We start from the raw sequence: 12,595 nt of genomic DNA, 5'->3' as shown, positions 1-12,595 counted from the left end.
ACATGAAGAAACTGAACAGCTTTAGGTTCGTGGATTTCATCATATTCCCTGGTTAAAAGCAAGTATCTGTTATGCATTATTCTGATTCTGGACTTGTTCTAATCTTCAGCTGAGAGACTGTGAAAATATATGTAAAGTCTCTTTAATTTTCAGTGCAGGTCAGACACAATAACTTCAGATCCTTTTCTCAAGAGACAAGAGATAAAAACAGCCTCATTTACTATTTGCTATGAGAAAATGCTTGGCAGCACTACCATGAATTGAATTTTTCCTTGTCTTTCGCAATGAATAGAAAGGAGTAAAAATGCAAAAAGTTAGCAGTAGGATGATCTGAGGTCAAATTAAATCGACTAGCATGGAATATTTTATTCAGATTGCTCATGAAATATTAGTAAGGCTTTTGTATAGCACAATTTTGCAGATTTTAATCAATGTATTGAGGTTGCCAGCCTTCAGAAGCCTTACCTGTCCCTAATGCCTAGTTGAAGGTCAGAGGGGGCATGATTCATCCATGGGGTGTGTTGTCATCACCCCATCTGGGCAGGAGAGTCCCACCTGTGGTGTCCTAATTTCCAGGCAGAAGCATGATTGGATGCATTGGCTCCCCGCCTTGCCCGGGATTGGCCAAGACAGTCACCTCCTCTCTCTCATCTTGCTGAGCACTTGTGCTCCTGGGCTGCTTCTCATCCACGCTGACCCCTGAGGGACCGGAGGATGCCCACACATCAGCGCTTGATTGATAAGGTGTGTTGCTGGGGATGTGGTAGACAGGGTGCACACCAACTGGTCAGATTGATTCTCAGGGGCTAAACACTACGGCTTACCAGGAATGTTTAGGAGGAGAAAAGAAAGGGGAAAAATACTCCTAAAGAATCAGTTGGAGAGGGCATATGGGACCAAGTCTTGAACTGTTGGCAGGATACACTTGTTAGGACTGTAGTTTTTTTCAAATTATATAAAAAGAATTTATCATGTTAATGAAATCCTCTATGATTGTTTTAAAACAGCTTTTGTTTCAGTGCAGAAGTTTGCCCAAGGCAAAACCACCAAAGTGCCTCTTCCCAGGCCCACTAAATTTTGAATGCAGTAGGAAACTAAATACCACTCAGGGATTTAATTGTTGACCTGAAGTCATATTAGACTAAATGAAGAAGAGGATTCTTAAGGTAACATCTCAGATGCTGCAGAAATGAAAGTCATCCAGGTTTATGGGAAGATGAAATTGTATCTCTGATTTTAAAAAATAAATAAATAAATAAATAAATAAATTAGAATTTTTCCATGATATGAAGGCAGCTCAGGGAAGAATGTTGCGATGGAACTGACCATGTATACCTGAATGAACCAGTTACTTTTTCTCATTAAGTTATTTAGAATCTAGTAGGTTTTGTTTTTTTTTTTTTAGAATTCCATGCTTTTATTGGATAACTAATTACCATTAGTGATAACTAGTTATCATTAGTTGTTGTGGTTTTTTGTTTTTGTTTTTTTTGAGCATTTTTCTCTTTAAAAAATGTAAATTTATTTTGGAAGATGCCATGGTTTCATTGAATAGGTATTGGAATTCAAGTCAGAACCTGGAGTTTTGTTAAATGCTAACATCTCTTCTTATTCTCAGTTCTGAAAAGATGATAGGACAAGACTTCTGGGTAGTCCTCTAATCCTTATAAAGACAGCTAATGCAAAGAGAAGACAACTCAATTTTTTTTTATCTGCTTTTGTTTCTGTCTGTATTCTTAGAAGAAAAAGGACAAAGAAGGTTTCAGAGGAGAAAGGAGGTTTTAGAGAAGTTTTCTTTCAAGGCAGAGTGCAGCTCCAGATTTTTCCAGTCCTAGCTGTACGGGTGCTAAGAACTCTCTGCTTTGAAGTAGAACATCTAATTAAAAACAGATTTTTTTCCGTCTTAAGCATGAGTCAGAAAAAGATTTCAACAACACGTACTCTAGTTCATATTAAATCACTGTTTACCACCTCTATTAATATAATAACACCTACATACTGTATTTAAAATTTAATTAGAGGTGGACTATGTTAAAATACTCACAAGAAATTGGGCAGCCGCACCCAGCAGACTGTGATACCAAGACAAAGTGTTTACAAGGGTCCTATTGAAATGATATTTTCATCAGAATTTAGAGGGGGATATTCTCCATCTTCTTTAAAGACATGATAATCAGCGTATAGAACTTTCCTGATTGCTACACTTATTGATTGTGACACCATGCAAACTTTCATCACATTGTTGTAGGAAATCTCTTTAAAATTCAGTCTGTTGATTCTTTTTTAAAAAATTAAGTTCACTTCAGAGACAAAGGCAAAAATAAATATTTGTTGTGAAGATTTACCCCCACACACACTCTTCCTGGTTATTCTGTTCTTTGTTTTAGTTAGCTTGTACAGAACCAAATGATCTTATGTGCTCATGCATAAATTAAGATGCAGAGGTAGATGTTACAAACTGGGTACATCTCATACATCGTGTTGGAAATGCTTCAAGGGAACTGGAAGGTCTTATGTTAAACCCTTCAGGAAATGATTCCTTTGGAAAACTGAGAGTTCTCCATGGTGTTTAGCAGTAGATTTCTTGGCTGTTGGTTGTTTTTTGAAGGGGGTGTAGGTGAAGCAATCAAAAGAGAGCTTGTTAGTCATGGTTATTTCTACAAGAACAGCTTGAGAGAGCAAAACTCAGATCTTAGTTCTTGTATACAGATCTGGGCTAAATCTGCCAGCTCAACAATGCTGGAATTTTGTGTAAATCCTTTTAGAGTCCTCAGCCATAATGCAATTATGAATTGCTGTCATGTGACCAGAGAATTTAAGCTTCAGTTAATAAATCAGTGTTTTTAAATGAAAGCACTCATTTCATTTATTGCACTGTTTTGACAATGTATTTATGTATTTTATTTTATTTTCTTCAAAATATATGAATGCAACAAAAGCCAAACTTTATGGGTTTCTTCTGCTTCTTACTTTGGAGAAGTTCAGATGTTTGTTAGCTATGGCAACCACTAAAACACTGCTGCTATAAATTGTTTCCCTCTTTTCCACAGATGAGGAGACGCTCCTGCTTAGTTTTTTTGTTCTGTGGAATATTTTTGCCCGGAACCTTTGGTTTTCCACGTGCAAATACTTCAATTGATTGTGATTCTTTGTTACCAAACTATGAAAATGAACCGCAGACATCCCCACCACCATATATTATTGCTGTATCTTTTGATAGCTTTGAACCAGGAAATGAAATCCAAGGTAAAATAATCTGAATGACCTAAAATCTTCATTTGTGTCTTCTAGAACTACCAATCTTAACCAGGGTTGCCCTGTTTCTCTCTTGATGTATCTAATTATTTTTTTAAATTTCAATCTTATTCAACTGTATTTGTGATGATTCTTTTTTTTTTTTTTTAATGACTCATATATATCTATATATGTTTTCACATTTATATAATTAAAGCTATATTCTCAATTTATGTTCTCTTTTCCTTCTCTGATAAATGTATTTTGGCTTATGCTGCAAGTTTAGAGACAGAAGTAAAATCCTATGAGACATCTGGCCAAACTGGACTAATAATTAGTTGCTCTTTAGCAACCTGTTTGAGTATTTGCTGTTGTATCAGGTCTGTGCAGTGCAAAGAGATCCAGGGGTGACACTCATGCTGTAAACCTACAAGAAAATAAAAATTCAGGATCCTATATGTGACAACTCAAGAGTGAAATGCTTTGAGTCATGCTTGTCAGAGCCTCATCCCAGATTTTATCAGGTTGCAGGAGGTGGGGCTATTTTGGCTTTTTATCTTCCTAATCCTGAGTAATTCTCTGGATGGAGCACCTTGACAGCCTTATTTCTCCACACTACGCTGCCATCTCATGGTGCTGTCATGCTTTAGTGACGTGAGAGTGCCGCTTTAATCATTTGGTAGAACAAACACAGTGAGTTATAATGTGTCATATATAAGTGAGTTATAATGTGTCACATTTCCATTGTTGTATCTCAGTAGCTCAAAGTAAGCATTGTTCATATCAGTTGTTCTGCTGGGCTTCTGTTTTATCAGACCTCTGTAGCACAGATATGTTTCCATGGCAAATGATGGCTAGGGGGAGGAATGGAGAAGCACTAGAATCCTGTTATAACTCTTATTCTTGGAAAAACACAATAACTCCTTTAAGAATAGGATTGCTGTTTTGTTACTGAGAGCTGTTTTTAGAACACTATTGCCAACAGAATGGTGGATGGGTTTTGAATGCACGCAGACTGTTCTGTGAGGTTATACAAGATAGACTTACCTATTAAATCCCAGATGCTAGTAGTCTTTATGTGTTTTTAGCCTTTTTTTTTGTCTAACCACACTCTAGCATTGCATAATTAAGGTTTTTACTCAGAGGGTGGTGATGCACTGGAACAGGTTGTGGATGCCCCATCCCTGGAGGCTTTCAAGGCCAGGCTGGATGTGGCTTTGAGCAGCCTGGTCTGGTGGTGGTTGGGAACCCTGCCCACAGCAGGAGGGTTGAAACTAGAAGATCCTTAATGTCCTATTCAACCCATGCCACTCTGTGATTTTATTGCATCAGGTTGTAAGCATCCCATACTTATTTTCAGTAGGCTACCCTTCCAATAAGTGTATTGCTCCTATTGCACCTATGACAGGCCATACAGCAAACCTTACAGTTGCATCTATGCTTCCTTTAAATTGTTGAATGCTATCCCATCTATGCATTGTGTTAGGACTGAAATTGATGGCAAATTAAAAGGCTAATTAGATGGGTGTTTTGAAATGTTAAATTGTTTAGATATGGTTGATCCCTGACTTGACTGTCATTCCCGGTTTATCTGTTCTTAACTACTGACACTAATTTTTGAGGAGTGCCACACATCTACCTCACAGAAAGGATCTTCCTGATTTTATTTGTGGAAGTGATTAATACTGGCATTATCAGTACCGTTTATAATACATCATAGCAATTCTGATATTACTTCTTAAAACTTAGCTTCAGTTTGAATATTTATAATATGAAACTGCTTTTTTCCATATTTGTGTTTTCAATTTGAGTTCCTTCAGCAGTAAACTTCGAGTGAAACTGAGTGTAATTATTGATTTTTCATTTTAATCTAGGAGAGACAAATTGTTTAGCTTTTATTTTTTCCAGTTGTAACACATACACACACCCAAAAGATTAAGCAATTCAAATTAGGCAAATGTTGATCTTTTCCTAAATTTTATTATTTTTGAAAAAGAGGTAGAAAGCAATGCAGTTCTTTTTCAGTTTTGACATTTTTGGGGCCTAATTAGGCAGAAAATAAATGACATCCTGGTCATCAGGACCATCATGCAGTATTCTAGTACACAGGGGAGCAAATCAAATTAATAAGAAAGTTTTAGACATTTAGTAGAGCAGAATTACTTTTTAAAATCGTCAGGAATTTGTTCCATTGCTTTCTAATACACTTAGTTACACTTAAATGCTTCTTCAAACTTCTTTCTTTTCCTTTGTTGTCAGTCTTGACAATCAACGAGAACTGTAATAAGTCTTAATATTTTTTAAGAATTGTAAAAGATTTTAACTTTTAAGTCAAAGTTAACTTCTGCACATCCAGTTATGTTCTGGAGGGGAGAAATTAAATGTTAAACATTTAAGTGGTTTTGATAATGTATGAAACTTACATTTCTCAAAATGTCTGTTATTACAGTGACCCTAGAAGCCCTCAAAGATGTTGGGTTTAAAGAATTTAATCTACAAGCTCGAGAAACAGGAGGAGATGTTCCTGTTGGTACTTTTAAAATTACAGATCCAAACACAAAAGGCTTGGAATGTCATAACATCACGGTACGTGCTTCCTCTTGGCAAAAGAAGTAATAATGGCAAAAGGCATTTCATCTACAGAGTTTAAAAATGTAGATTTTCTTGAGAAAGACATGTGAAAACCTAATTAATACATTACCTGATGTAGTAAAGGCAGTTACCCAAGCATAGACAAAAATCACTTTTGTGTCTTATATAATTTGTTTTTAATTGCAGAATTCAGCAGTAAGTCATGCAAATTCAGATAAGAAGCAAAAGATTACAACAACATGGGTTGCTCCAGATGACATTAGAGATCTTCAGTTCATGTAAGTAATATTTCTTTTTCTTTGACTTGTAAATTTATTTCTGTGTGATGTTTTGACATGAATTTATGCTGTCGTTTCTGACACCTTTGTTTTGTCACAGCCATTTTCCATAGTTTGTCATAAGTGTTCTGGAAAATGATTCCATTCTTTTCAAAATTCTCCTCCATATTCATATAGAGTAGGTTATCTTGACTGGGGGAGAGGAAAAAAGTGTTTATTGGTAAAGGTTTTTTTTGTTAAAAGATAAATGAACTGTTTTATTTCCTTTGCAGTGCAACTGTTGTTCAAGATCTTGAGAAATTTTGGATTGGAATTGAAAGCAAAACTCTCACATCTACACATTCTAAGTCAGTTAATGGGACAGGAAAAAGTAAGAGGAAGGTAAGTTTTGAGTTCATTGGCATACTAGAAATTTCTGCAGTCAGTTAAGATATTTCTGACTTGATGCAAGGTATACGTTTGGTGTCACATATTCATTACGATGGCCATAATCATCAGATATTTTCAATGGTGATGCCTAATCATCTTAATAAAGTGATCAAAGGAGAGGAAAAAATAAAAAAAATTTTAAAAAAAAGGAATAGTTCTATCTTCCATAGAAGCAAGGAAGCAAATAATTTGGTTATCAAAATAATACACTGCACAGAGAAAAGGGAAAAGTGGTGATAAAAAGGACTCTGCTTTTCTTTTGTTGTGTACATTACTGCTGCCTCAGTTACTGGAACTATTGACATAAATAAATATTCTTATAAATTGTTCATTTATTTATTGTGGACCAGAAATTGCTTATATTAAGCAATTATTAAAAAGAAAAGAGAGAGAAGCAGCTTAAGTAAGTAAAATATTTTCAAATATGTAAAGTTGGACTTGACTGGAGCAGCCCTGCTTTATGTCATCTTGTGATTTAACTCTGAGTAAACACTTACTGTCTTTTGCCTCACCAAATGTTTTTCTTATTTCAGATAATAATCTTTTTATAATCATTTTTTTCTTAACTTTAAATAATTTGTAACTGTCTCCTCTTCTTTCCTTTCCCCCCCCATCCCCCCTTCTGTCCCCCCAGCTTATGATAGAAATTGAATGCAGCAAGGTAAGAACAATTTTTTTTTTTACAATTTCACAGGTTTCACTTATCTCAGTTTTAGGATTCCTGTCTTGCTGGTCCAGTTATTTCATAGTTGTAGCATAAAGGTTTTATAATAGCATCCAAATTATATTCTTTGTGAGAACTTTATTAATGTGTACATTTTTGTATTTAATTTTGAAGGTATTTTAGTGAGATAATGTTAAATATCAAATTAGATTATTACAACAGGTAAGGTATTATAAGCAATCAAGAAATGACTTCTTTTACCCAGGCCATAAATGTTGATTCAGTTTAGTTTCTTCTTAGAAATAACTTGGTGTTTATAAAAGAATCATCAAACAGTAACTTGAACCTGTAATTTCTTACAGCGTGGAGGGACATACACAAGACAAGGTGGATGTGTTGTGGTAAGTATTACTTTTGTAAAGATATCATTATACTGCTAATTGTAATAAAATAAAAATGTGTGTGTATATATATGTATGTATATATCTAAACCTAGACAAAAGCTACTTCTCATCACATCTTTATTCTTTTGTGGTTCAATTTATTTTTGTCCTGTCTATCCTTATAGTTGCACTACTTCTTTGCTTATGCATCTTTTCAATATTGTCTATTTTTAATATTATATTGTTTATTTTTTATAAAACATTATACTCTTTAAATCATCATATAGATGTTTGATATTTTTTCCTTGAAATTTGTCTTTCAGCTCAGGGAAAAAACATTTCACCTCTCTCCCTCCTCACAGAAAACATGCCCCACATTTCATACTGTCTAATGACTATGTAGTCATATCACTAAAAAGTTTTCATTTGAATGTTGCGTAATTTGACACTATTTAATGATCTTACCAGTTTAGATCTGCTTCTTGATGATGGATATGGTATATGAGGACAGAGAGAGGTGATATGGGAGTGTTTTATGGCAAGCAATAGAATTATGTTAATTTTTACCAATTGAACTAGTTTATACCTTGGCTTTAAAGATCTCTGAAATAATTATAATAGTATCAGAGGGATGAATTCACAGTAATTTCATTTTTTCTCCTTTTTCCCCACAAGTTAGATCTTTCTTTCCTGAAAGTAATTTACATGAAAATCAGTTTTCTCGAATGCAAGTAGCATTTTCATTTCTTCACAGGTTCAACCCTCTGGTTCCTCTCAGAGCAGCTATTCTAGTGGTCAGGTAAGGATCCTAACTTCCAACATTTATACATTTACCTTCAGTAACCCTGAACTAATAAAGTTGAAAACAATATTGAGATGATGAAATGTCTCTGCTAATTAACAGAAGTTATGTATGTGCAGTAGCTGGACTGGGCTATGCTGTCAAACTCAATATGTCTGCTGACAGCATTTGGACCTATAAGCTGTTTCACCACCTTTGATTTACCGAGCATTAACCGGACCCATTGGAGAGGGAAACATTTATTCCATACTCCTAGAGAATTCACACCCATGTGTATGCATGTTCATCCAAACATAGGCATTGTTTTGTAATTCTAGAGACATCTGGTGTAATGAAAATGTACTCATTATTAATTGATTTCTTGGGCGTTTCTCTAATTTCATATCCAGGAAATCAAAATAAAAGGAGCAATTATACTTTTACTGTCTTCTCTACAATTTGCAAAATTTCTCAAAACTTTGTGGGATATTCATGCATATATTAAAACACCAGAATAATGTCTACAGCACTTGTTTCACAGGTTTATATTTGCAGTTGAATGTTCGGGGAATTCATTGCCTAGTTAGCCTTCTAAAACTTCTGAAATAAATGTATTTGTATTCTTGCTGATCTCTTCAACTTTTCAGTCAGATAAATGTATAGTCAGATTAGAATGATTGTGTTTTTAGTTAATAATCTGCACTACCATTACATACCTGTTTGTACTGTCAAATGCTTTCTGACATCGCTAAATTGCTTGAACTGAGCTTCCCAAGAATATATTTCTAACTACTTACCAGTAATTATATTTATTAGTGAATTATCTGGTAACATTCCGTTTGTCCATTTCCAATGCTTGTAAGAGGAATTACCAGACTTTGAAAGATTACTTTAACTAAATTCAGACTTCTCTACATTTCATCTCTTTCCTTCATAATATATTCTCTTTTCTAAAGGCTAATTTTTCATCTGGTCATATAACTGCCTGTAATTATTTTTATTCTAAAATACGAGTCATGTAGTATAACAACCCATGGACTCTGAAAGGCTGCCTGACCAATGACAGTGTTATATGAAATCCAGATGATGGCTAATGTTTCATAATAAAAGAACTGTTCCAGGCAGTTGTGAATGAACAGGTAACTTCTATATTTCCTTGTCCCAAAGTTGTCTGTGCACGTTATCAGCTGCTTGGCTTTTTGTGCCATGAATAGCAGGATTTCATGTGTTATTTCTTTTTTTCCTGGCCACGCTTTCTTACTGCCTGCTTTTTTTTTTTTTTTTTTTTTTTTTTTCCTTAGGAATAATTTACTGTTTTTTGTTTCTTTTTTTTATTCAGAGTGGAACTGTCTACACAATAAGCAAGAGTGGATGTGTTCCAGTAAGACCTGTTCTCATACTTATTTTATTGTAGCCAATATAACTATATTCATAGAAACTTCAATTATGTTATTGAATATTCTTTAGAAATTTCTGTTTCAAAAGGAAAATAATGGAGAAAGCTAGAAGAAGAAAAATGTGACAATTTACGCAGTGGTATGAAGTAGTTGGGAAACTGGGGTATTACAAAGCTTTACAGAAAGGTACAGGTTTTAGTCAGCAAAAGAAAGGACTGGAAGGGTTACTTTTTACACTGAAGTGTTGTTTTTTTTCTTTGTTTGTTTGTTGGTTCTTTTGTGTTCTTCTTGTTTGGTTTTTTTGCACTAAAGTAGTGCTCATGATACGAGTTCTCTGTTTTGCCCTTCTACCTAAGACAAGACTGGTCAAAATCAATCTACACTTTTTAATGGTTTCTTTTTTTGGAATTCATCATCTCATGTTGCAGGGACACTTGTGAATTTATTAATCTAATGTGAATTAATTAAAACAATTTCCTAATAGTGTGAATTTTAAAAGATTTCTTGTATCTCACTGGATGTTCCCTAACATGTAAAGTGATAGTGTGCCTTTCTCTGATCTGTGATGTGTGGGTATTCACATATTAACAGTATCAACTGCATTCTCCCTATCATCTGTTCCTCACAAATTCCATATAAGAATCAGTTAAAACTGAGATTGTCTGAAGCACATTTTTTCCTTAAAGGCAAATATGGCAGAGAAATAACTGCATGGTCTTTTTTCTTCCTAGGGAGGTGCTGCCAATGCATATAGCCAGAATGCGTGTAAAGATGTAAGCTGCTTATATATTTACTTGTTTCTTATTTATTTGCTTATTTATTTACTAGTCACTTATTACTACAATTATTAACTCACCTCCTCATTGCAGATTGCAGTAGATTCACTTATACAGAGTTAGATTATTTTTCCTAAATATATTAAAGAAAATGTTGGTGATCTGAGATACTATTCTGAAATTCCTAACAAGAGTTAAAAAGTATTATTCATTCATTGTCTCTAAGAAATCTTCTTAGTCTACCAAAATTTCAGGATTTTTTCTTAATTCTTAATGCATGTAATCTATTAGTGCCTATCTGTTCAGATATTGCCTAGTAAGTCCTGTTGTTTTTCATAAACAGTCTTTGACTTTAAATCCAACAGTTCTGTATCTAGTGGGGAAATGTTCATAATCGTATTTCTTTCCTTCTCACTTTTGGGAAAAAAGCATTTTAAAATCTAACTTATTTTCCATTTTGAAAATAACGAGAGAATTTAAAGAGTCTGGCAGAAATATGATACACTTTTTACTGCCTGTTTTGAAATGCAACCTTAGCTAAGAAAACCAGTTAATCACGTGCTTAACTTTAGGTATAAGATTTGTTATACTAACTCTGAAATATACTCAAATCATTATTATACCAATTAAATTATCTTTGTTTAATATGCAAGTGTAAACTTCATTTGTGATAGAGTAACATTAATTTTGTGACTGTTAGAAAAAACTTTACTACAATCATTGTCAAGCAATTTCCAAATAGTTTTGTGTTGTCTTTGCTTGTTAAGTAGTTAAAATTAAGTTTATTTGAAGTGTAAATACTCTAAGAAGAAAAAGTGACTTCAGTAACTGTTTCCCTTCAGTAACTATTAAGTAACTATTAACTTCAATAGTTAACCATTGATTGTGGAAATAAAGAACTGATTTATATTTTGTTTCAGAGTGCATCCTCATATGGAACTCTTACCTATGGCCAGGTAACTCTGTGCTCTCAACATGCTTTCATTTTCAGCTTATTAAGCAGCTGCAGTCAACTTCTGCTGAACAACAGCAGAATATATGGAAGGGAATAAGAGTCTTCCAATAGTTACTTATTATATCCAGACAAGACTTCAGCAAACAATTCTTTTCTTATGGTCTATCCAATTTATACCAGCTTGTATTTCAAGAGTAGATTATTTTTTTAGTGGTTTTACTGTTTTTCTTGCATATTTTCGATGAAGGTAGAATTGATTGTTTTTTATTTTTTTCCTACCAGCAGTTTATTTTTATTACAAACAAACTTTTTAGTGTTTGAAAAAGAAATAAGCTATGTGTCTTATTCCTGTTGTTTGTTTGTCAGTTACCAGTACAGTCTTATTTTCCTTCCAAATGTTGTTTAGTTTAGGAATCTAGGGAAATACTGTAATTATCTGTAACATTTGTGTGGAAGATAATGTTGTAGTTAATTTGTCAAACATTCACCTAAGCAAAGTATGTCTTCCTGTATTCTTTACAGTCTGTTCCTGCAAGTAGTTCGGATTCTAGTAAGAAGGTAAGCACACCTTTTCTTTTTAATTCAGAGAAAGATTTCATACAGATGTAACTTGGCATGACTCCTTTTATTTTACTGGTACTATACTAAAATTTGATTTGAATCTTTATTGCCTTATAATACATCCCTGTGCAGCAGTGGCTTTTGTTGACAGTTGACTTAGCTGTATCTAAAGAGTTATTAGAAAAATAAAGCTAATATTAATACTTCCTATAGTGGAACACTGAATATAGATTGGATTGATCTTCCAACTCTTGGTGGATAGTAAAATATCATAAAGGACGCATGTATAAACCAGTGGATGTAGTACATTAGGATGTAGTACATTACAGCCTTTATAGATGAGTCACTGTCTGATTGGAAGCAGGTTTCCTTAGCTCTTGTGTAAACCTTGTATACGTTCTTGTTTGACAGGTAGTGTATGTTAAGAATTTTTGTAAAAAACAGTAGTACTTTTTAAAGGTAATGATCTGTAGTATTATTATCAGTCCTTGCAAATTTAGAGATTTCATCATTGTCTTGTTTTTCTAAGATATTTAAAGGAAAGC

At 33.9% G+C, this 12,595-nt stretch overlaps 1 protein-coding gene across 1 annotated transcript in view; it reads left to right on the top strand.

Moving 5' to 3' along the window:
• Positions 1 to 714: 714 nt before the first annotated feature.
• LOC107317357 (uncharacterized) overlaps positions 715 to 12,595 on the top strand; it is a 42,816-nt gene continuing 30,935 nt past the window's right edge. Inside the window, exons 1-12 of the mRNA XM_085510802.1 lie at positions 715 to 744; positions 3,051 to 3,246; positions 5,684 to 5,820; positions 6,013 to 6,104; positions 6,377 to 6,485; positions 7,168 to 7,194; positions 7,560 to 7,598; positions 8,335 to 8,379; positions 9,701 to 9,742; positions 10,490 to 10,531; positions 11,455 to 11,490; positions 12,012 to 12,047. Coding sequence (XP_085366928.1) covers positions 715 to 744; positions 3,051 to 3,246; positions 5,684 to 5,820; positions 6,013 to 6,104; positions 6,377 to 6,485; positions 7,168 to 7,194; positions 7,560 to 7,598; positions 8,335 to 8,379; positions 9,701 to 9,742; positions 10,490 to 10,531; positions 11,455 to 11,490; positions 12,012 to 12,047 — 831 coding nt within the window. The remainder of the gene's footprint in view (positions 745 to 3,050; positions 3,247 to 5,683; positions 5,821 to 6,012; positions 6,105 to 6,376; positions 6,486 to 7,167; positions 7,195 to 7,559; positions 7,599 to 8,334; positions 8,380 to 9,700; positions 9,743 to 10,489; positions 10,532 to 11,454; positions 11,491 to 12,011; positions 12,048 to 12,595) is intronic.

Source organism: Coturnix japonica, chromosome 11 (assembly GCF_054131305.1).
Source record: "Coturnix japonica strain WE chromosome 11, WE-NBRP24, whole genome shotgun sequence".
NCBI lineage: Eukaryota > Metazoa > Chordata > Aves > Galliformes > Phasianidae > Coturnix > Coturnix japonica.
Note: the sequence above shows the minus strand (reverse complement) of the source record. Positions and strands in the feature narration are given on the sequence as shown.